Raw genomic sequence first — 21,144 nt, forward strand, 5'->3', positions numbered from 1 at the left:
TGCCGTGGGTGGTGTCGGGCGGTCGCGCCGTGTCCGTGTGTCCCCGGTGTCCCCCTGTCCCCCCCCCCCGCCGGCGCGCCCCTGGCCCCGCCCACCGCGGCGGGACCCCGCCCCTTCTGCGGCGATCCTCCCTCTGATTGGTTGAGGCCGGTTATAGCCCCGCCCCTCATCGCGGCGGGCGCGGCGGTGCCGCTCTCTGATTGGCTGACGCGGAGCGCGGCCCCGCCCCCCGGCGCGCGGCAGCGCTCGGGGCTCGGCCGGGAGCGCCGCCAGTTCCCGGCGTCCCGCGGCCGCGGCGGAGCCGGCGGTGGCTGCAGCGCCTCACTCCGCCCGCGTCCCCTTCCCTCCTTCCCTCCCTCCTTCCTTCCTTCCTGCCTGCCTGCCCTGCAGCCCCCTGTCCGCCCCTCGTCCGCCCCCCTTCCTCGCCCCTCCGCGCCCGTTCAGCCATTCCCGCGCCCCATGGAGCTGCTGTGCGCGGAGTCTGTGCCCCGTGTGCCCCGCGCCGGGCGCGACCTGCATCTGCTGGGGGACCGGCGGGTGCTGCAGAACCTGCTGAGCCTGGAGGAGCGCTACAGCCCGCGCGTGTCCTACTTCCAGTGCGTGCAGCGCGACATCCAGCCCTACATGCGGAAGATGTTGGCCTTCTGGATGCTGGAGGTACGGGAGCCCACCGGAATTCCCCGTGCTGCGGGGCCCGGGGCTGCAGGGCACGATCCGCGGGACAAGCCAGCGCTGATGTCTCGAGTCTCAGGCGCGGGGGGTGATGCCGGTGGGGATGGAGGGTCCGCAGGCAGGTGGGGAAGGCGCTTTGCAGCCTCTCCGTGACTTTGGCTGCGCTAAAAGATGCGATTCCCAGCCCCGAACCTACAGCCAGGGCGTGAGAGACCCCAAAACCTCCGGGCAGTGCTCAGCCCTGCAGGGCAGAGCCGGGGCTGGGGCTGCAAAGGCGCTGCTTAAAGGGGGAAATAATAACGCTGCTGTTGACTTCCCTAAATTAGAAATGAATGTGGCTCTCTGCAGGACGGAGTTCGGGGCTGGGGGATCTCACGGTGGGGTCGCAGGGAAGAGTCTCAATAAATCGGGATTCTGCAGGGATGGGTCGTGCCTGTCCCCCAGCCGCTGCTGCAGGAAGCTCTTCAAAAGGAATAATGAAGATTTTCATTGTAAAGGGCTTTTCCCCCCTTGCTGTTGCTCTGTTCCCGCAATCCCCTTTTCAAGAAGGCTCCTTAGATCAACGCCGCTTTGGAAGCCGCTCCTGCGGAGCCCTAAAGGCAGCGAGGTGCCACTGGCAGCTGTCACGACCTGCGTGTCATTGTCCCCATGGCCGGGACAGCCGCGGCTGGGAGGAGGAGGGTGGTGTTCGCTGCAGAATGAGGAGAAACCACAATATTTTTATGGTTGTGTCGAAAGAAGGAAGTTGGAGATGACAAGTGTTGTGATACTGGTGGCAGATAAGAGCACAGGGCTGAAATCGGGAGCTCCTGGACTCTGCTGGTGGCTGAGGGAGGGGACTTGGAGGACTCGGCGTAGATTTGGGTGCTGCCATTGATGCTCCTCGTGTCCCTGGAGCGCTCCAGGTGGAATTGCCAGCCCTGGATCCCGCTCTCCACTCTCCAGCTGGAGCTGCTCCTTTGCTCCAGAGCTTCCCAATCCCCCAGGGCAGGGGTGGCAGCTTTGCTGCCCAGCTGGCTGCAGCCATCCCCAGCCGGGCACAGCAGAAACGGGGCCAAATCAGGCAATTTCGGTCTTATTTGTGCACTCCTTGGAGCTGCACCTCGGCTCTGCTGCTTTCCACAGGAAGATGAAGCCTTGAGGCGCCGGTGCAACGCCACGGATGTGATGAGGGCCATGCCTGTGGCTCCTTCCCTCCGAGGATGCCTGACAAGTGTGAAACACCAGCTCTGAAGCTGTGCTGAGCAGTCCCACGCTTATCAAAACCTCCTTTTCCCTTGTGTCTCTGCCTCTGGGGCCGGCCAGGTGTGCGAGGAGCAGAAGTGTGAGGAAGAGGTTTTCCCGCTGGCCATGAACTACGTGGATCGTTACCTGTCCTCGGTGCCCGTGCAGAAGAACCACCTGCAGCTGCTGGGAGCTGTGTGCATGCTCCTGGCCTCCAAGCTGAGGGAAACCATGCCCCTGACCGTGGAGAAGCTCTGCATCTACACAGACAACTCCATCACCCCCCAGGAGCTCCTGGTAACCGCCCCGTGCCCCCTCCCAGCACCCTCATCCCGCTTGGCATCACCTCTGTTCCCGTCCTCTGCCTTCCCCTCCTCCTTGCCCGGCTGGCAGAGGTTTTTCCACTCTCCCCGTGCTGGGAAGCAGAATTGTCTCATCCTGGTTGTTGAGGAAGTTCCCTGTGCCAGCGCTGGGCTGTCACTCTGGGCTCTCACTCCAGTGGCATCTCAAAGGCTCCGAGCACTGGCTCAGGCGGCTCTGCCTTCCCCCGGCTGCACAAAGGGGGGAATGGGGCAGATTCACATCCACAGCAGCAGGAAAAATCAATCCAAATGGGTCAGGGGGAGGGGGTTTCTGAGCTGGGACCCTCCTGGTGAGGTCACTTGGAGCCCCAAGTTTATTCCTGGGTCTTTATTCCAGGGTTTATTCCTGGTCATCCAAGGGCAGAGGAATGAGGAACCAGGCTGGCGCTGAGGGAGGGGAATTGAGGCACTGCGAGATCCCTGGGCAGGATCTCCATGGAGAGTCCTCTTCCCAGTGCTCCAGGGTGGTGGGGGAATGGGTGGAATTCCTGCCCTACCCCTCCGCTTCTCCCATCCTGCATCCAGAAAGTTCCCTTCTGAGGCATTGGAAGGCCAAGTGTGTTTGCTGAGGGTGGCTGATAAAAGCTCCGAGATGCAAACCTGGGAGCTCAGCCTCAGCCACGAGGGAGGAAATGGGAGAAAACCCCTTTTTCCTGGGGCCTCAGGAGGGACTGGTCACCTCCCCCCGGTGACAGAGCATCCCTGGGGACCATCAGCCTCCGAGAACTTCTCGGGGTTACTCATCACCGAGTTCAGAACCTCTGGTTTCTTTGGGGTGGGGTGATCCGAGCGTGATCCGTGCCCCAGGTGGGCAGCGAACCCACAGAACTTTCAGGTGTGACTCGAAGGCACTTCTGGGAACTGGGGAGCTCTGAGCTCAACCTGGTTTTTTCCAAGGGCTGGTGAGAGGCTGGGGAAAATCCCCTCCCCTCCAGAACGCTGTGCCTGAAGTCATTAGTGGGTGGCGATTGGCTTAATTAGCCCTCAGGAGCTGAGGAGTGTGGTGAGGGGTGGGAATGCCCACAGGAAACTCTCATTTCCTTGGATGCTGAGTCCTGTCACCATCCCTGAGGGACATCACAGCCGGTCCTGGTGGCTCCTGCAGCACCGAGTTGGGTCCCACTTGGGTTTGATTCTGATTTTTTTGGTGATTTTCGGTGAGGATTTGCTGTTCCCAGCTCAACCTTGAGCAGGTGAAGAGCGGGGCAGAGCATCCCTGGAGATTCTCCCTCATTCCCAGGCTCCAGGGGTAATTCCTGCCTGCTCAGGGTCGGTTTTGTTCCTTCCCCTGAGGTTTTTCAGCAGGAAGCTGTGGCCAGGCAGTGCCACGGTGCTGATCTTCCCTGCTCCTTCCTCCTGGCAGCTGGGGATGGAGGAGGAAAACTCCGTTTGCTCCCTGTTTGTCGCTCCTGATCCTGCAGGTCTCAGTCCTGGAGTTCTCCTTCCCTCCACTTTTTCCCCCCAGGATCCTCTTGGATGTTTCTTGATTGACTCCAAGGTTGATATGGATGAAAATGGCTTTATTTTATTAATTATTTGGGGGGTCAAAAGTGCTTTTTTTGGGGGCTTTTCCAGGCAAACTGGATCCCTTTCTTCTTTCCTGATGGGAATGCGAGCCCTCAGCAGAGCGGGGGTTTATTCCTGGTTATCCAAGGGCTGGGCAGAGGCATCAGGAACCAGCCTGGCCCTGAGGGAGGGGAATTGAGGCACTTCAAGATCTCCACAGCCCGTGGAGAGTCCTCTTCCCTGGATTTCCATGGATTTTAACCCCTTTTGGGGCACATCCTGCTCCAGTATAGAGGGAGTGGAGTGGAATATCCAGGGCTCTGTGAAGGATTTGCCCTGGCTGAGGGACCTGAGGGAGTTTATTTTAAATTACAGATCTTCCCTGGATTTCCATGGATTTTAACTCCTTTTGGGGCACATCCTGCTCCAATAAAGAGGGAATTGAGGGAATATCCAGGAATCTGTGAAGGATTTGCCCTGGCTGAGGGACCTGAGGGAGTTAAATCTGGATTACAACACCCATGGAGAGTCCTCTTCCCTGGATTTCCACCCTTTTTGGAGCACATCCTGCTCCGATACAGAGGGAATTTCCAGGGATCTGAAGGATTTACCCTGGCTGTGGGGCCTGAGCGAGTTAAATCTGGATTACAACACCCGGGAGCTGCTGCTTCCCCCTCTGTGCTCATCCCCTGCTCTTTCCCAACCCCCTGGAAGAGGGTGGGGAGAGCAGGGCCAGGGGAGCTTCTTCAGCAGGGCCGGGACAATGGGGCATCCTGGCCTCCCTTCCCATGGCCCGGGGCCATCCCGGCTCCGCAGGAAGCTGGCTCACATTCCCGGGGGCTTTGCTTCCTCCTCCTCCTCCTCCTCCTCGGGCCGGGATGCTTGGCACCAGCTCAGCCCTTCAGAAAGGACACAGAACCTTGCTGGAGTTTTTCTGGGGGAGAAGGAAATGATGCAAGGAGGGATTTGTCCATTCGGAGGAAGTTGGATTTCCGTCCAGGGCGTTCTCTAACCCACCTTGGGGTTGTTTTTTTTTTAAATTTAATTCTTTATTTTTCCTTTTTTTTTGTTTTGTTTTCTTATCTTCATGAAGATTTTCCCTGGGCGAGAGGGGGTTCGGCTGCTCAGAGCTTGGGGAGAGCAGCTGGAAATCGCCTCCGTCCTCCTGCTGTGGCTTGGCTCAGAAATGTTCACCCTCAGCTTTGCCAAAGGCCAGATCTTCCCTGGAAAAAATCGAGGAGCCTGCAGGGAGATGATGAAGGAGCAGCAGTGGGGAGTGAAAAATCAGGGAATAAGAGTTGAGGATGCAGGGATGTTCCCTTGGGAATCTCCAGCGTTTGTGTTCCCCTTCCTCTGGCTCAGATGGGGCCGTTTTTCCACCCAGAGCTGTCACCTGTCCCTTCACATCCTGAACTCCGCTCAGGCCATGGGAATCTGGAGTTTTCCCCTCATTTTCCATCTGCAGATGGATTTTGGTGCTGCAGGGGTGGGGGAGCAGCTCCCCCCACCCTCTGTGAGTGACCTCAGGGGTGGCCCCGAGGGTGTGACAGCATCAAAGGGGCCCTTCCCACCTGCAGGGACAGAACCCAAACTCTGCTCCCGGCTGGAATCGCAGCGAGGGCGGGGCTGGATGGCGCTGCACTGCCACTGTCACATCCCGGGTGGAATCGGGCATTCCCTGCCCTCTGAGGCGCTGGCAGCACCAGGACTGTGCTCACCTGGGAATTTTCCTTTTCCTGCCTCCTTTGTTTTTTTTGTTGTTTTCCAGGAGGGATCACACTTCCAGAGGGGGGTGGTGGTCACACCCTGCTCTGTCATTCCCAGCCCCACGGAGATCTGCCCTGGGGAGCTGGCAGGAGAGGGGGGTGATGCATTCCCGGCTCTGGGATGCTCCATGGGCACGGTTCACTCCTCAGGCTGGAGAAACAAAGGGACATTTCCCACTTTCTTCCTCTGTTCCCCTCCCCAGGCAGGGGCTGACTCCATGAGGAATGCCAGGAAGAGGATGTTGGCTCCGTCAGCTGTCACAGGCCTGGCCCGGCCCTGCTGCTTTTGTCCTGCTCCTTCCACAGATCCGACCTGGATCCAGCGATCCAGAGGCTCTGCCAGGCCCTGGCAGCGGGCAGTGCCCGGGGTCAGCAGGAGAGGGGCAGGAGAGGCTTCCCTGAGCTCCATCCCGCGGGTTGGGGACAGTCCCTGGCACCTTCGGCCGGCGCTGCCCGGCTCAGGGGAACGGGGATATCCCTGGAACAGGGGGAGTGAGGGATAATGAGGAACCTGTGGCTGGGAAGGAGCTGCTGCTGGGCTTTGGGACAAAACATCCCAGCAGGGACAGCTCTGTCACAGCCCTGAGGGTGTCGGTGCCTCTGGTGGCTCTGGGGGAATAAAAGGTGCTGGGAGCTCCCCTGGGATTCAGGGATCCCTTTGGGATTTGCTGGGTGAGGAGGGAGCTCCAGGCCCTGCTCCTGCCCTGCTCCCAGCTCGGGGCAGCGACTGCCAGAGGTGCCCTGTGCCCCTTCCCAGGAGCCTGGGCTGCTGCAGGACCAGCTTTCCCAACCCTCTGGAGGCTCCCAGGTGAGGGACAGTGGGGACAGAGCTCTGCACTGGCCCGAGCCCGTGACCCTTGGCTGTGTGGCCGCACCCACCACGGTCCCTGCGGGTCCCTTCCCACTCGGGACATTCCACACCCGTCTGTCCTCCTTTTCCCAAGGTGGATCCCTCCGCTCTGCCCCAATCCTTTCCTTGACCAGGCTCTTGGTGATCCTCAGGCTCTGGAGCTCTTTTCCAAGGCTCCTTCTTGCTTTTATCCCGTGGATTTGGCTTAAAAAAACTCCCAGTCCTGGCATCCATCTGGGAGGTGGGAGGCAGGAACGGATTCCTGGGGGGAAAAGTGGGGGCTGGCAAGTGGCAGCTCGGGCCCAGGGTGGGGTTTGGAGCAGGTTGAGCAACGCTGCTCTGCTCGTTTGAGCAACTCAGGGCGGGTTTGTTGTGTAAGGGGAAGGGGGATAACAACGAGAAAAAAAGGGGAAAATGAAGATCTGAGCGTAGGAAAAAGTGTCACTTCCTCAATTCCATCCGTTCTGGAGCTCTTTGGCAGCTCTGCCTGGAATGCTGAATTCGGGGGGAAGAGGGGATGTTGTGCTGGGCAGGGCGAGGTCCCGAACTGGGGACACCTGGCCCGAACCCCAGTCCAGCTCTGCAGCCTCAGCTTCAGCTCCTGAGGGGGTTTCCCTTTCCCAGCAGGGCCCCTGTCACCCCCTGCTCCAGGCCAGGAGGGACCTGGGGACACCTCCCGTGGCCTCCCTGGGCCCCCAGCCCAGATCTGCTGCTGACCCGCAGCACGAGGGGAAAAGGGGCTGGGAAAATCACCGTGGCTGGGCTGTGGGGGAATTGGGAGCTGCAGAGAGGGGTGGGAAGGGAAAGATCCTGGGAAGTCCCAGCTCTGCTGAGAGTCCGTGGCAGTGTCACCCCCTGCGTTGGGTTCAGCCTCTGCCCCAGCCTTGCCAAAGCCGGGATTTGAGGGCAGCCATCCCAAATTTCGTGCTGACGTTCCAAGTGGGGCTCTCCTTGTGTTCACCTTGGCACCACCTGAGCCTGCTGGGGGCTGGCCCTGCCAAGGGTCTGTCCCTGGCCCTGGCCCTGGCCGGAGCAGTGCCCGGGGCTGGCAGGGCCAGGAGGGGCTCAGGAGGTGCAGGAGCTCCAGCTGGAACTCAGGGGACTCCCAGCCTTCCACCATCTGCTCCCAGCCTGCTCTGGAGATCCAGAAATCCCTGCTGGATGCTGGGAGGGAGCAGCCCAGGCTGGGATGGAGGCATTGGCAGCACCTGGGAAGCCCCAGCGGGTGTTGGGGTGGCTGTGCCGTGCTGGGGATGCTCTGAGCACAGCTGGAGGCTCTCTTGGTGGAGAAGAGGGGAATTCTCTTCCAAAAAAGCTGCATTCCCACCTTGGGAATTAATTCCCTGCTGCCCTGGGGTTTGTGGGGCACGCACAGCCCCCAGAGACAGCTCTGTCCCCTCTGGCTGTCACCCTTGAGCTGGATTGTTCTGGGAGCCCGGACATCAGCCTGTCCTCCTGGGAGTGGGGAAGGGATTGGGAATGTTCCTGCTGCTCCCTGCTCTGGTTTTCCCTCCCTGGACTGTCCCAGCACCTTGCAGAGCGAGGAGTGTCCAGGGCTAATCCCTGGAAAGAAGAATCCACATTTATTGCTTCCTCCTCTGAGCTCTGCTCCCAGCTCTGAGCAGCCCCTGGCTGGAATTGTGCCACGGCCACAGAGCGGGGACAGCCCCTCCTTCCCTCTTCCCTCTTCCCTTCCCCGTCCTGTGCTGGCCCTGGAGCCTCCTGAGCGACCCCATAACGCCCTGTCCTCCCTGCCCCGCAGCACTGGGAGCTGCTGGTGCTGGAGAAGCTGAAGTGGGACCTGGTGTCGGTGATCGCCAACGATTTCCTGGCGCACATCCTGCACTGGCTGCCGCTGCCCGCGGACAAGGTGGAGCTGGTGAAGAAACACGCCCAGACCTTCATTGCCCTCTGCGCCACAGGTGGGTGCCGGGCTGGGCTCGGGGGTGCTGGCACACCTGGGATGGGCTCCCCACCTCTTTTGGGGGCTCTAAGATGCCAGGAGGGCAGGGCCACATGCCAGGCTCTTGCCGTGCCCGTGGGAGGGTGTCCAGGGTTGAATCCTAGCTTTTCTCAGCCTCTCCCTCAGTTTCTGGAGCCATCCCACCTCAGGACTTCTCCTGCAGACCTGGCCCTGCTGCTCAGCCTGTTCCGTGCTCCTCCATCCCAGTTTCTCCCTGCCCCTGCAGGATTTCCCTCTGTGAGGCCCTCCCGCGCTTCCCAGGGAAGATCCCGCTCCCGAACCCCCCATGCATCCTTCCTAACGGCCCCTTGCCGCCCTTGTGTCCCTGTCCTGCTCCAGACTACACCTTCGTGATGTACCCCCCGTCCATGATCGCCACGGGCAGCATCGGCGCCGCCATCCACGGCCTGACCCTGTCCGTGAACGGCTTCAGCGGCGAGGCCATCACGGAGCTGCTGGCCGGGATCACAGGCACGGAGGTGGTGAGTGGTGGACACCGGGAATGGTACCGGGAGTGGAAAGGGAACGGAACCGCTGCTGGGAATCCTCCCTCTCCTCAGAGGAAGAGCTTTCCATGGAGAGCGGAGCAGCTGCCCGGGGAGGGTGTGGAGTCTCCCCCTCTGGAGAATTCCAAACCCACCTGGATGTGTCGCCTGCTCCAGGTGACCCTGCCTTGGCACAGGGATGGGCTCCAGAGGGCCCTTCCAACCCCAGCTGCTTTGGGATGCCGTGGGGTTGTGCTGTTCAAACGGTGCTGCCCTGGTTTGAGGAGAACCAAGGGCTGTGGGATGATCCCAAACACAGCCCCGGGGCTGCTCCTGCCTGGGCACAGCGGGGTGGGCTCGGGGTGGGCTGGGAGCCTTTGAAACGCCACACAAAGGGCAGGATCTGTTCCCTGCCTGGGCAGGTGTTGGCAGGATCGGGTTTGCGGGGCGGGATGGGGACAGGGACACGCCGGGCTCGGCATCTGCTCCCCTCAGTGTCCGGTTGCAGGTGCCCAGGCTGGGGGAGGGAGAAGGGGGGACTGGGGCATGGAACCTCCCAGGTTTGGGGACATCAGGATGGGGGGGGTTCTCCAGCCCCTCCACCGCCCTTGGAGCAGGGACAGGGATCCTGTGGGGCTCTCCAGGTCGCTCCAGTCAGGAGCTTTTCCTCTCCCCTTTGATCTCCTCTCCTGCCCGGGGTTGGTTACAGTCCCCTGACAGGACCTGCATCAGGAGTGGGGGGTGGCTGCCCACGAGGCTTTGTCCGGGCAGGAGGCTCCCGATCCCTTTGTGCAGATGGAATTTTTTTGTTCTCTGGAGCCTTTTTAAAGAGAGAATCAGTGCAGCCACCTGCTCCCAACCTGCTCCGGGTTGGAGCTGCAGCAGGGAACAGGTGGGAAGCAGGGAGGGCTCTGTGAGGGAGAGGAGCTGAAATGGAGCCCAGCAGCCTCCTGTCCTTCCTGTCCCCTCCTGTCCCTCCCCAGCATCTGCTGCGCCCCCCTGCCCAGGTGCGGGGTGCTGCACAAACAGCCCCAGCCCAGGCAGGACTATGGCAGCTCCTCCTGGGATGTGTCCACAGCGTTTTGGGATCCTGGGAGAGCACCTGGGCTCGGCCTCCCCTGCCCGTAGTGCTGCTGCTTCTCCCTGAGCCCTGCGGTGTCCCTGGGCTGTGACTCAGTTTCCCCTCTGGAGGAGCGATCCCCGTCCTGCAGCTCCCAGGCCCGGCTGGGCAGTGCTGGGAATGCAGGGACTGAGTGGGATGGGGCTGCAGGGCTGGGCCAGCGCCGTGGCCAGCGGGAGCCTGGCTGGGTGTGGCCAGGCTGGCCTTGGCATTTCGGCCAGAATTGCTGGTGGAGAGCTCAGGGATGGTCACAGGGATGGAGAGCCTGGGATGGGCTGGCCATAGGGATGGAGAGAACTGGGATGGGCTGGCCATAGGGACGGAGAGAACTGGGATGGGTGGCCATGGTGAGGGAGAGCCTGGGAATGGGGATGGAGAGCCCAGGGATACATTGGCCATGGTGATGGACAGCTGGGGAATGGTGATGGACAACCCATGGCTGGGTATCCATGATGATGGACAGCCCATGGCCGGCCGGGTGTCCGTGGCGCTCGGGCCAGGCAGCGCCAGGGCAGGAGGAGGCTGCGCTGACGGGAAGCCGGGGAAGGGGAGCTGGGGAAGGGGAGCCAGGCGTTGCTATTTTCACTCACCACATCCTCTGTCAGTTTCTAAGAACCGCTGGCGGATTCCTGGTAAGAGATTTCGGGGTGTGACAATGTCCCGTGAGGTGCAAACTGTCACCGGGCTGGGCTGCGCTGGGCCGTGCCTGTGGGGTGTCCGAGTGGGAGTTTCCTCCTCTGCTTACAGCTCGTGGGGGAAAAACCAGAGCGGGGTTTGCATTTATGGCAAGTGCTGCTGCTCTTGGCAGCCCCCTGCGCCTTCCTGTGCGTGTCCCCCTGCTCTGGGTCCCCTGGGGGGTGTCACAGAGGGGACAGGAGGGTGAAAACCTTGTGAGAAGCTCCGTTCTCCCGGCGTGGATGGGGGTTGCTGATGTAGGGTGGATTTTGGGTCAGGGAGGGTCCCGCTGCCTCAGGGGCACCCAGCAGAATTCCCGTGCCCAGCTCTGCTGCAGGACCGCCCCGAGCTCTGGGAAAGCCGGGCTGGAGGGGCTGGGGAGGTTTCTTCGGGATCTGGGAGGTTTGGCAGAGCTGCCCTTGCCGTGCTGCTGAAGCCACACCCCGGCTCCGGGGTGCCTCGGGAAGCTGCTGGACACAACATTCCCGCAGAATGGGGTCAGCAGGGAGGTCCTCCCCCGGCCAGCCAGAGTGTGGGGCTTTCCCTGGGGAGGGACAAGCTGGGCATGCCCCTGGACGGAGAAAATCCCCTTTCCCCACGTGTTCAGGGGGGGCCAGAGGCGCAGCCCAGCAGCTGCTCCGAGCTTTTCCTCAAGCTCCCAGCCCCGAGGAGCACGGAGCTGATGCCTCCCGTGTGTTTCCCTGTTCCAGGACTGCCTGAAGGCCTGTCAGGAGCAGATCGAGGCGGCCTTAGCCGAGAGCCTGAAGCAGGCATCCCAATCCCAGCAGGAACTCAGCGCCAAGGCGGCGGCGTACGGGGGCAGCCAGCCCACGAGCACCCCCACGGACGTCACCGACGTCAACCTGTGACCAGCCGCCCTTCCCGAGAGCTCCAGCCCCTCCCTGGACACCCCCAGCTCGCCGCATCCCCCCTGCTCATCCAGCACCTCCGAGGGGCCCTTCCCGGGCTGGGAATGTGGAGCGGGATCCGCGCTTGGAGCTGCTGCAGGTGGCCAGGGGGGAGTGACCGAGGTGGTGCCAGGGCACAGGAACGCTGGGCACGGGGAGCAGGAGCCTGGATGAAGTTGGAATTGTTTCTCTGTTGGTGTTCCCCGGCTCTCTGAGGTGTTCATGGTGACTTCCAACCCCGTGAGGGACAAAAAATCATGGAGATCCAGCCCTGCAGGACCCGAATCCTCATCACCCCCAGCTCCTGTGGGGCCACGGGGCTCGTGGAGCAGCTGCCTGGTGGCCCCTCGGTCCCGATCGCTTCGTGCCACGTTCCCATGGCTCTGGGGGAAGTTGTGCAGCTGCTTCTGCTTGGAGAGGACCCGTGGGGCTCGTTTGTTTTTGCTGTTGGATGTGGGATTTTGGGGACGCGCTCCCCGGCCGCGCCTTGGGAGGAGTTTGGGTGCTGTCCCCTCGGCTTTTCCGCTGGCCCACGGAGGCTGCTTAATTTATTGTTCACTGCTGGGAAACGGGGAGGGAGGAGAGCTGGCGTTCCTCGGGGTGGGGCCTGGATGCCGCTCTCCTCTCCTTCCCAAAAAAGTGCCTTTTCTCCCTTCGCCCTTCCCCTGGCTCCCTGGGCAGTGGGAGACCCTCACTCGGAGGCTGGGTGGTCCTTTGGTAGCTTAGGCATCAGACTAGGATTTAGGGAAAACCTTTGAATGTGCTGCTATAGTCTGGGATGCATCTCCACTCTTCCAGGGCAGGGATTTCGGATCACACTCAGGACAGGGGGGGCTGTGTTCATCCACGTGGATCCGAGCTGCCTCCTGAGAGGGTGGAAAACTGCTGCGCACTTGAGTTGGAAAAGCAATTCCTGCATTTTTGTATTGTTGTTGTTGATCCTGTTAGTTTTGTATAAAAAGTGTTTTAAAATGCAAAAAAAAAAAAAAAAAAAAAAAATAATGCTGCTTTTCTATGAGAAAACCATTACAGAGTGGAATTAACCAGGAGAAGCCGGAGACTCCGCAGGGATGGGAGGCAGATGCTGCTGCCACCTGGGGACCTCTGGACACGTGGCCCCGTGGCTGTTGTCCTCCACATGGAAAAGGAGATAGAAATCTTCCCTTTTGGATGCCACCACAAAAATCAGGCAGAAAAAGGTGGGGCTGCTGCTCCTCCCTGAGCCTGCCTGGTCTGGAAACCCACGGAGCCGCTGCCTCCTGCGAGCAGGAGGAGGGCTGGGACAGAGCCTGGCTGTGCAAAAGGAAATGTCTTTTTTTTATATATATATATAAATGAGTTTTTAATTTAAGAATAAAGTGGTTTGGTGTTCACTCGCAGTAGTCCCACTGCTGGGAGAGCCAGAGAACCCTGTGATGTTGCAATAAAGTATTTTAAACAAAAAAAAAAAAACCGGCTCGAGGGTTTCCCTGCACCTTTCCCAGGGCGGGGCTGGGATCCCTCCCTGGTGATGGGGATCCCTTGGGAGCTCCAGTCCTGCTTTTCCCAGGATGGAACCACGGGGAGAGGGCAGGCAGGACCCTGAGGGACACCCGGGGTAGCTCAGGGATGGTGAGGGATGTACATGGAGCGAAACACCTTCCTGCTCCCCTGGAGCAGAGGCAGCACCTCCTTCCCAGCAGGCTGGAGGGTGTCGGGCACTGGAGCAGCTCAGGGGGTGGCAGGAGTGCCAGCTGCTCCGTGCCAGCCCAGGCTCCCTCTTGTGCTCATCAGCCTCTGGCTTCTTTAAAATAAGATGAAATCAGGAAGTCACAGAAGAGGCAGTGGCGTGTGGGGACCCAGCTCCTGCTCCTGCCATCGGAGGTGGCAACAGGAGGCAGCTGCCCTTGGCACAGCTCCCGGGGTGCAGCAGGGGCTCCTCTCTGTGGGCCAAACCTGCAGGGCACACACCCGGCAGCGACAGCGGCACCAGGTCCCAGGGAAGTGCAGCCTCGTGGAAAAGTCCCCCCCTGGGTGTTCCAGCAGACGTGGCACCTGGGCACAGGGCCAGGAGCAGCCCAGGCAGGTGGCCTCGATGGCCAGGTGAGGACAGTGACTCCGTGGCTTCAGGAGTAAACCCTGGGGGGACTGGAGTGAAAATCCCAGGGCAGGGAGTCCCAGAGGCTGCTGGGGACAGGGACAGGCCGGGACCACACCGGGCAGACCCAGCCCTGACGGACACGGCTCCGGTTTTATTTCCAACTACAGGAACAAGCCAAAGTGTCCCAGTGCTGGTGGCACCGGGCTCCCGGGTGTGACAGGGGCTGCCCTGCCCTGTGACAGCAGCACAGGGCGCTCAGCCCCGCTCTGTGGGCACAGGTTGTTCCCAGTGACCCCTCGGGATCCAGGACGGACACTCCTAACCCAGGCTCCCAGCTGCATCCAGCAGCATCCCAGAGGTGGGACAGGCTCCGGCCTTGCCCTGCTCATTCCATGGCCACGGGCTGCTCCCCCTCCACGTCCCTTGTCTTGGAGTTCATCAGCTCGCGGCGGATCTCCGGTGAGATCTGCGGGTGGCTGTGGAACTTGAGCAGCTCCAGCAGGGCCTCCTTCTGCTCCGAGGACAGGTCCTCCTTGTAGCGCTGGGCCAAGGCCAGGAAGCTCTGGTGCCACAGCACGGGCAGGAGCCGCTGGTCCGTGCGGAAGGCCAGGAAGTGGAAGACCAGGGCGTCGAGCACGCGGAAGGGCAGCGCGTACTTCTTGTCGATGAGCAGGCGCAGGAAGATGCTGTTGGCGCCGCTGTACTGCATCTCAGCCAGCTTCAGCAGCGCTGCACTGCGGGATGGGGACAGGGACACAGTCAGGGGACAGGGACACACTCAGGGGGCAGGGACATGGGGATACAAGAGGGGGTGAGGGTCAGGCATGGAGCCACAGGGACCAAGGAACAGGCACGGAGTCAGGGGGGGCCAGGATGGAGCCATGGAGATGGAGGAGGGGACCTGGGGACCACGAGGGTCAGCAGGACTGGAGCCATGGGGACCAAGGAACGGGCATGGAGGGAGCAGGCTGGAGCCATAGGGATCAAGGATGGAGCAGAGGAGTCAGGAGTCCACATGGCTGGAGCCATGGGGACCAAGGAGGGACCACAGCAGTCAGGGGGGACCAGGCAGAAGCCAGAGGGACCAAGGAACAGGCAGGCCCAGAGCCATGGGGATGGAGAATGGGGCTCAGGGACCAAGGAGGGACCACAAGGGTCAGGGGGACTGGAGCCATGGGGACTGAAGAATGGGCATGGTGGGGCCAAGCTGGAGCCACAAGGACCAAGGAGAGACCACAGGGGCTGGGGGAACTGGACTGGAGCCATGGAGCACCAGGCATACAGGCACAAAGCTGAGCCTTAAATCTCAACCCCAGAGGGAGCTGAGTGACCCCAAACACCACCTCCAAGGGGCTGGAGAGGCTGAGGGATGGATCCAAGGCACTTCCCAGGGTCTCTGAAAGAGCTCTTCCCTCCAACCCCTCAGGGCCTCACCTGGAGTGCAGGACAGGGATGGAGCACTTGGTGAGGATGCTGCCGATGATGATGGCCTCCCTGAGCGTGCATGTGCCGGACTCACACAGCGGGATGAGGATCCCTGGGAATGGGGACAGTCAGGCACCGACCACCTTCCTCCACAAGGCAGAGCCCTGGGGCTCAGCCCCTTCTCCCTGATCCCAGGAAATCACCACTGCTGCAGGGTACAGGGTCCCAGCCATGCCACAGCCCCTCAGGTACCCAGCCAAGCCCCAGAGGAAACCCTGCAGGACCTCCTACCCTTGAACCAGGCTGCTGGCTTGAACAGAGCCTTCTTCAGAGCCATGTACAGGTGGAAGTTGAGCCGCTTGTACTCGGCGATGTCATCCCGGATCCGCGGCAGCAGCACCAGGTTATAGAACCGCTGGGCCATCCTCTCCTTCAGGTTGGAGGAAAATATCCTGGGAACAGCAAAGCACGAAGGGATGGATGAGGAAAAGAGGCCATACAGGGGTGGGCTGGTGTTTTGTAAATGTGATTTTGGTTATGGAAAGAAAAAGCCAAAAATCCCATGCCAGAGGGTCCCTGAGGCGAGCTCACCTGGTGGCCTGGTACATGGCAGCGGCTGTCCACGTCTCTGGCTCGGTGATGTAGAGGATCTGCTCCCAGTTGGACAAGGCAGGAATGATTTTAAACGCCTTGGGGAGCTTCCCGCTCCTGTACTTGGACAGCACCTTCAGAGACAGGGACACAGGCCAGGCCATGACTGGGGGCACTGACAGCAGGGCCACCAGCGAGTTGTCCCCTCCCTCAGCACCTCAGGGTGGTGGCTGTGGGTTCAGCTGCTCCGGCCTCACCTCCCTGACACCTCTGTAGACCTCCAGGACACGGGGGTCGAGCTGGGGCATGGGGCAGCCCGAGAGCTCCGACAGTGCTGTGTCCACCTCCGTCTGCTTCTCCGTGATCTTCTCCATGATGATGTCGGCCAGGGTACGCCTGGGGCCGGCACAGGATGGGGTCAGTGGGGGGCCAAGAGGGGCAGACAGGGGCCAGTCAGGGGCTGACAGGGGAGGGGGGCGAGTTGGGGTCTGTGCGGGGCCAGGGGGAGAATCGGGGGTTGCAGAGGGCTGACACGGGACAGGGACTGAGTCAGGACGAGGGGTGAATCGGGGATCGCACGGGGCTGACAGGGGACAGGGGGAAGCTGGGGGCTGACAGGGACAGGGCAGAGTCGGTGTCCGTGCAGGGAAGCGGACACCCAGCCCCGGCGCAGCCCCCTCCTCACCTCAGCGGCGGGTTCTTGTTCATGAACATCTCGATGGCTTTCTCGTCCTCGGGGTCCACCTCCACCTCCCCGCCGTAGTCTCCGCTCCGTCCCGCGGCCGCCGCCGCCTTCTCCAGCGAAGGCCATTCCTCATCATCCTCCGAGTCCGAGCCGGGACCTGCGGGCAGCGGCGCAGGCTCAGCCCGGGGCCGCGCACCCTCGGGGCTTCCGGAGGGTGCCGGGGGTTACCGGGGGCTCACCCAGAACCGCGCTGCGCTGCCGAGGGGCTGCGGGCGCTCCGGGGCCGTGCTCGGCCTCCAGCTCCTCCTGCTGCCGCCGCGCCTGCTCCAGGATGCGCCGGGACAGCCGCGCGTCCACGAACCCGTCCCCGCCGCCATCCCCGTCCTGCTCCTCCGCCCCGCGCTTCGTCCGAGCCCGCGCCCGCGGGGCCGCGTCCTGCAGGATCTGCTCGGCCAAGGGCAGCGCCGGGGCCGGGCCGGAGCCCCGCGCCCGCCGGGCCTTGGGCATCGCGGGGGCACCGGGGGGCGACCGGGTCCGCACCGGGAAGCGACACGTGGGGTCTGTCCCCGCCTTTTCCGGGGCGGCTCCGCCTCTTCCCGGTGCCACTGGCCCCGCCCGTTCCGGTGGCGGCGCCGGCACCATGGGGGTCACCTGGTGAGGGCGGGGGGCTCCGCGACGGGCTCCGGGGTGGGGGGACGGCAGCGGGAGGGGTTCCTAGAATGGGGGGACGGCACTGGGAGGGACTTCTGGGATGAGGAGGGGGACCCGGGAGGGCTCCCGGCGGGGACAGCCTCGGGGACGCGGGGAGAGTCTCCGGATGGAGAGCGCGGAGCAGTCCCGGGGAAGGGGGCAGGGGCCGGGGCCGCGGCCGGCGGTGCCCCGGTGGGTCCGTGACCCCCGGTCCCTGTGGCAGCGTGTCGCAGGTGCCGGTGGCCGAGGGTAAGAGCGTGCAGCAGACGGTGGAGCTGCTGGCGCGGCGGCTGGAGGCGCTGGGCGCGGACAAGCAGGGGACATTCGGCGTGGACTGCGAGACCTATCACACCGCGGCCGCCCTCGGCACACAGGGTCAGCAGGGCCGGGGGGCGCCGGGGCCAGCCCTTCTCCAAGCTTCTTTTTCCTTTTTCCTTCCCGTCCTTTTCTTCCTTTTCCTTTTCTCCCCCCTTTCCTTCTCCTTCCGCACTTTCCCGGGAGGTGTTGAAGAGGCGCCTGGATCTGACGCTGGGTGGTGGGGTTTAGGGGTTACGGTGGCAGTGCTGGACTGAGGGCTGGACTGGATGATCCTGAAGGTCTCTTCCAACTTTCATGAGTCTGCGATTGTACAATTCCTTCTCCTTTCCCCTTTCTCCTTTTCCCCTCTTCCTTTCCCCTTCCTCCCTCTTTTTTTCCCTTTCCTTTTCCCTTCTCCTTCCTCCCCCCCAGATCCCCACATCCCTTCCAGGCACTGATGTGATGTTCACCACGGTGGCACTGAGCACACGCAGCCCTGGGCTCTGCTCAGCCGGTGTTCCCAGACAGACCCATTGGAATCTTCCAGAGCAGCTTTTTCCTGCTTTTTTGGCAGCTGGAACTTGGAGGAGAGGCCGAGCTCAGGGTGGACAGTGGGTGGGAGGTGGGTGCTCCTGGGGTTCTCCTTCCACCTCACCCCGAGCCGTGCTGGCGTTTCATCCTGGGGCTGCCGAGGATTTCTTTTTCCCTGTAAACCTCCAGAAGGAAACGCAAGCTATTCCCTGAACGGGTATTGCAATAAATATGTGAGGATCTGGAATCAAAGCAAGGAGCACAAAGGCAGGAGGAGGAGCTGCTTGAAGGCAGGAATGTTGGTTTTCCAGCCCGGCTCCCCTCGCTGTCATTGCAGGGCAGACAGGGAAGCTCATGTACGTCATGCACAACTCCGAGTACCCCCTGAGCTGCTTCGCCCTCTTCGAGAACGGGCCCTGCCTCGTGGCCGACGCCAACTTTGACACCCTCATGGTGAAGCTCAAGGGCTTCTTCCAGAACGCCAAGGCCAACAAGATCGAGAGCCGCGGCACCCGCTACCAGTACTGCGACTTCCTGGTGAAGCTGGGCACGGTCACCATGGGCCCCAGCGCCAGGGGCATATCTGTGGAGGTAAGAGCGCTTTGGGAAGGGTGGGGAATGCAAGGAGAGGCAGGGAAACTCCATAGGGGAGGCTGGAGAAGGAGGGTTTAGGGGTGACCTAATTGAGGATGCCTGAAGTGAGCCAGCAGGGAAGATGGAGAGAGATTATTTATTTATAAGGGCCTGAAGTGCCAGGGAAAGGGGGAATGGCTTCCCACTGCCAGAGAGCAGGCTTGGATGGGATATTGGGAAGGAATTCTTCCCTGTGAGGGTGGGGAGGCCCTGGTAGAGGGTCCCAGAGCAGCTGTGGCTGCCCCTGGATTCCTGGAAGTGTCCAAGGCCAGGTTGGACGGGGCTTGGAGCAGCCTGGGACGGTGGAAGGTGTCCCTGCCCTGGATGAGCTTTCAGATCCTTTCCCCAACCCATTCCATGATTCTGTGATTCCCTGTCCTGTCTGTGTGTCCGTCGTGTTGCTGGTGCAGCAGGCAGGTTTTTACCTCCTCTCCCAAGGTTTACTTCAGCCAGGTGCTTTGGGGCTGTCCCTGCAGTGGGAATCCCTGCAGGAATGCCATCCAGATAAAAAGCTGATTAAATTCCAGATGCACCACACGAGCACCATCCCTCAGGTTAATCAGCATCCTGAGGGATATAAAACAACCTCTCCAGTGCTAATTCCCTGCTGATTTGGGGCTTGCTGCCCTTCCCTTTGCATTTTTCCTTCCCTTCCCCTTTGGAGAAGATCTCTTGTGTGTTTCCTGTCTTAGTTATATTTACCCATCCTTGTTATATGCGGAATATTTGGGGATGTTTCCATGAAAAGCCTTCCCTGCAGAGAGGCTCCAGGGATCTGGGGGTGTTCCCACGTGGAATACTGTCCTTCCTGGCAGCTCCAGAGCTCTGGGGGGTGTTCCCAGGTGGAATACTGTCCTTCCTGGCAGCTCCAGAGCTCTGGGGGTGTTCCCAGGTGGAATACTGTCCTTCCTGGCAGCTCCAGAGCTCTGGGGGGTGTTCCCAGGTGGAATACTGTCCTTCCTGGCAGCTCCAGGGCTCTGGGGGGTGTTCCCAGGTGGAATACTGTCCTTCCTGGCAGCTCCAGAGCTCTGGGGGTGTTCCCAGGTGGAATACTGTCCTTCCTGGCAGCTCCAGAGCTCTGGGCTGTGTCCCCAGGTGGAATACTGTCCTTCCTGGCAGCTCCAGGGCTCTGGGCTGTGTCCCCAGGTGGAATACTGTCCTTCCTGGCAGCTCCAGGGCTCTGGGCTGTGTCCCCAGGTGGAATACTGTCCTTCCTGGCAGCTCCAGAGCTCTGGGGGTGTTCCCAGGTGGAATACTGTCCTTCCTGGCAGCTCCAGGGATCTGGGGGTGTTCCCAGGTGGAATACTGTCCTTCCTGGCAGCTCCAGAGCTCTGGGCTGTGTCCCCAGGTGGAATACTGCCCCTGTGTGATCGCCAACGACTGCTGGAACCTGCTGATGGAGTTCATGCAGAGCTTCATGGGCAGCCACACGCCCGGGATCCCATCGGTGTTCGGCTCCAAGCACGACAGCGCCTACAGCCCCGGGGACACCATGGTGCAGTACATGGAGCTCTTCAACAAGATCCGCAAGCAGCAGCAGGTCCCCGTGGCTGGCATCAGGTGAGGAGGATTCCCTGGAGCTCCTTGACTGCATCCTGTTTGCTGCCTGGATCCAGAGTCCCTCCAGGGTGTGGCACGGGAAGCAGCCGCAGGGGGTTTTTTTTGCCTTCTTGATTTCTCCTATTTCGAACTTTCCCGGTGCCTCGTGCGTTTCTGGTTGTCCCGCACGGTTTGGGATTCTTGGATCCACGGTTCTGTGGTTCTTTGGACAACAGTGGTTCGTGTGGGGAATCGCTGTTTATCCACAGGGAAAAGAGAAATTCCAGCCAAAAGCAAGGGCAGGGCTTCCATGACTTCAAGCAGCTACAGGAGAGATCTGGTAAATCTGTATTTTTTTATATCTGCATCAGTGTTTTGCTGTGTTCCATCCCAATAAAACGCTGGGTTTTGGGAGGAGGAGGAGTCCCTGCACAATGTTTGTGTTGTTTATTTACAGAGTCTTCCCTTGGATTTGGTTCAACAGCTTTATACCCCCAAAGCAAACATTTCCCTGTGAAAAAATCCAGGAATTCTTGCATTTTGCTGTTCCTGGCACGTTCTTACCTTGCCTTCACCCTTTGTAGCTGATGGGAGTGCCCAAATCTGCTGCCTCTCAATGAAGGCTCTGGATAAATGAAAAAAAAGAAATAAATAAGCCTGGCAGGAGCTTTTTCAGGCACTGAGGGAATTCCAGCTGCTTTATCCCGTTGTTTTTAAGGTTGGTAATAAACGTCCTGTCCCTGCACACCATTTGAGGAATCCTGATGGCTTCAAGATTCAATGGAATAAGGAGGGATTTGGGCAATAAGAGCCAAAAATTCATTGTAAGACATAATGATACCACTTCAGTATATTTTTTTCCTTCATATTCCTGGGAAGGCACCAGCATTCCAGCCCCACTGGGATGTACCCTGGATGCAAAGGGCAGGTGGAGAAGCTCCAAGGATGGTTATGGGAAGGGAGATTTCCAAGCAGGACAGTGGATTCCTTGTGAAGAAGCAGCCCAGGGAAAAAATATTGATGGTTCCTTGCCCATAAGAGCAAAGAAAACAGAAATAATTTGTCCTAAACATGTTTTTTTGTTCTGAAGCAAGAAGGGGAAAAAGCTGATTTGTGGCTTGGTTTTCTGGCTGAGAACTGGG

General features: G+C 60.6%; 3 protein-coding genes across 4 annotated transcripts; 2 read left to right on the forward strand and 1 right to left on the reverse strand.

Moving 5' to 3' along the window:
- The first annotated feature begins 249 nt into the window (after nt 1-249).
- CCND3 (cyclin D3) lies at nt 250-12,530 on the forward strand. Its single transcript, XM_039565496.1, has 5 exons — nt 250-657; nt 1,978-2,193; nt 8,143-8,302; nt 8,683-8,825; nt 11,334-12,530. The coding sequence occupies exons 1-5, from the start codon at nt 460-462 to the stop codon at nt 11,490-11,492; spliced, it is 876 nt and encodes a 291-aa protein (XP_039421430.1). The 5' UTR covers nt 250-459; the 3' UTR covers nt 11,493-12,530.
- A 1,210-nt stretch (nt 12,531-13,740) lies between these two features.
- Nucleotides 13,741-16,959, reverse strand: BYSL (bystin like). The gene is made up of 7 exons (XM_039565492.1): nt 16,552-16,959; nt 16,313-16,469; nt 15,885-16,023; nt 15,628-15,761; nt 15,328-15,488; nt 15,046-15,148; nt 13,741-14,345 (listed from the first exon to the last, which is right to left on the reverse strand). Exons 1-7 carry the CDS (start codon nt 16,952-16,954, stop codon nt 13,997-13,999), a joined length of 1,446 nt encoding a protein of 481 aa, XP_039421426.1. The 5' UTR covers nt 16,955-16,959; the 3' UTR covers nt 13,741-13,996.
- Nucleotides 16,881-20,437, forward strand: MED20 (mediator complex subunit 20). Of its 2 annotated transcripts, none has more exons than XM_039565497.1 (4): nt 16,881-16,966; nt 17,226-17,377; nt 18,168-18,421; nt 19,785-20,437. In XM_039565497.1, the coding sequence occupies exons 1-4, from the start codon at nt 16,953-16,955 to the stop codon at nt 20,025-20,027; spliced, it is 663 nt and encodes a 220-aa protein (XP_039421431.1). In that variant the 5' UTR covers nt 16,881-16,952; the 3' UTR covers nt 20,028-20,437. The 2 variants fall into 2 exon arrangements, with proteins under 2 accessions (XP_039421431.1, XP_039421432.1); XM_039565498.1 differs by having other exon boundaries at nt 19,812-20,437.
- Nucleotides 20,438-21,144: the final 707 nt, after the last annotated feature.

Source organism: Corvus cornix, chromosome 26 (assembly GCF_000738735.6).
Source record: "Corvus cornix cornix isolate S_Up_H32 chromosome 26, ASM73873v5, whole genome shotgun sequence".
In the NCBI taxonomy this organism is placed as follows: domain Eukaryota; kingdom Metazoa; phylum Chordata; class Aves; order Passeriformes; family Corvidae; genus Corvus; species Corvus cornix.

Bases quoted from the DNA above. Each gene is read 5' to 3' on its own strand.
- CCND3 (XM_039565496.1), top strand. From the start codon at position 460: ATGGAGCTGCTGTGCGCGGAGTCTGTGCCCCGTGTGCCCCGCGCCGGG. The intron at 2,194-8,142 runs GTAACCGCCCCG...CCTGCCCCGCAG, and splicing joins TCACCCCCCAGGAGCTCCTG to CACTGGGAGCTGCTGGTGCT. The intron at 8,826-11,333 runs GTGAGTGGTGGA...TCCCTGTTCCAG, and splicing joins GGATCACAGGCACGGAGGTG to GACTGCCTGAAGGCCTGTCA.
- BYSL (XM_039565492.1), bottom strand. From the start codon at position 16,954: ATGGTGCCGGCGCCGCCACCGGAACGGGCGGGGCCAGTGGCACCGGGA. The intron at 15,489-15,627 runs GTGAGCTCGCCT...TGCTGTTCCCAG, and splicing joins GCCATGTACCAGGCCACCAG to GATATTTTCCTCCAACCTGA. The intron at 14,346-15,045 runs GTGAGGCCCTGA...CCCATCCCGCAG, and splicing joins ATCCCTGTCCTGCACTCCAG to TGCAGCGCTGCTGAAGCTGG.
- MED20 (XM_039565497.1), top strand. The intron at 17,378-18,167 runs GTCAGCAGGGCC...CTGTCATTGCAG, and splicing joins GGCCGCCCTCGGCACACAGG to GGCAGACAGGGAAGCTCATG. The intron at 18,422-19,784 runs GTAAGAGCGCTT...CCTTCCTGGCAG, and splicing joins CCAGGGGCATATCTGTGGAG to CTCCAGAGCTCTGGGCTGTG.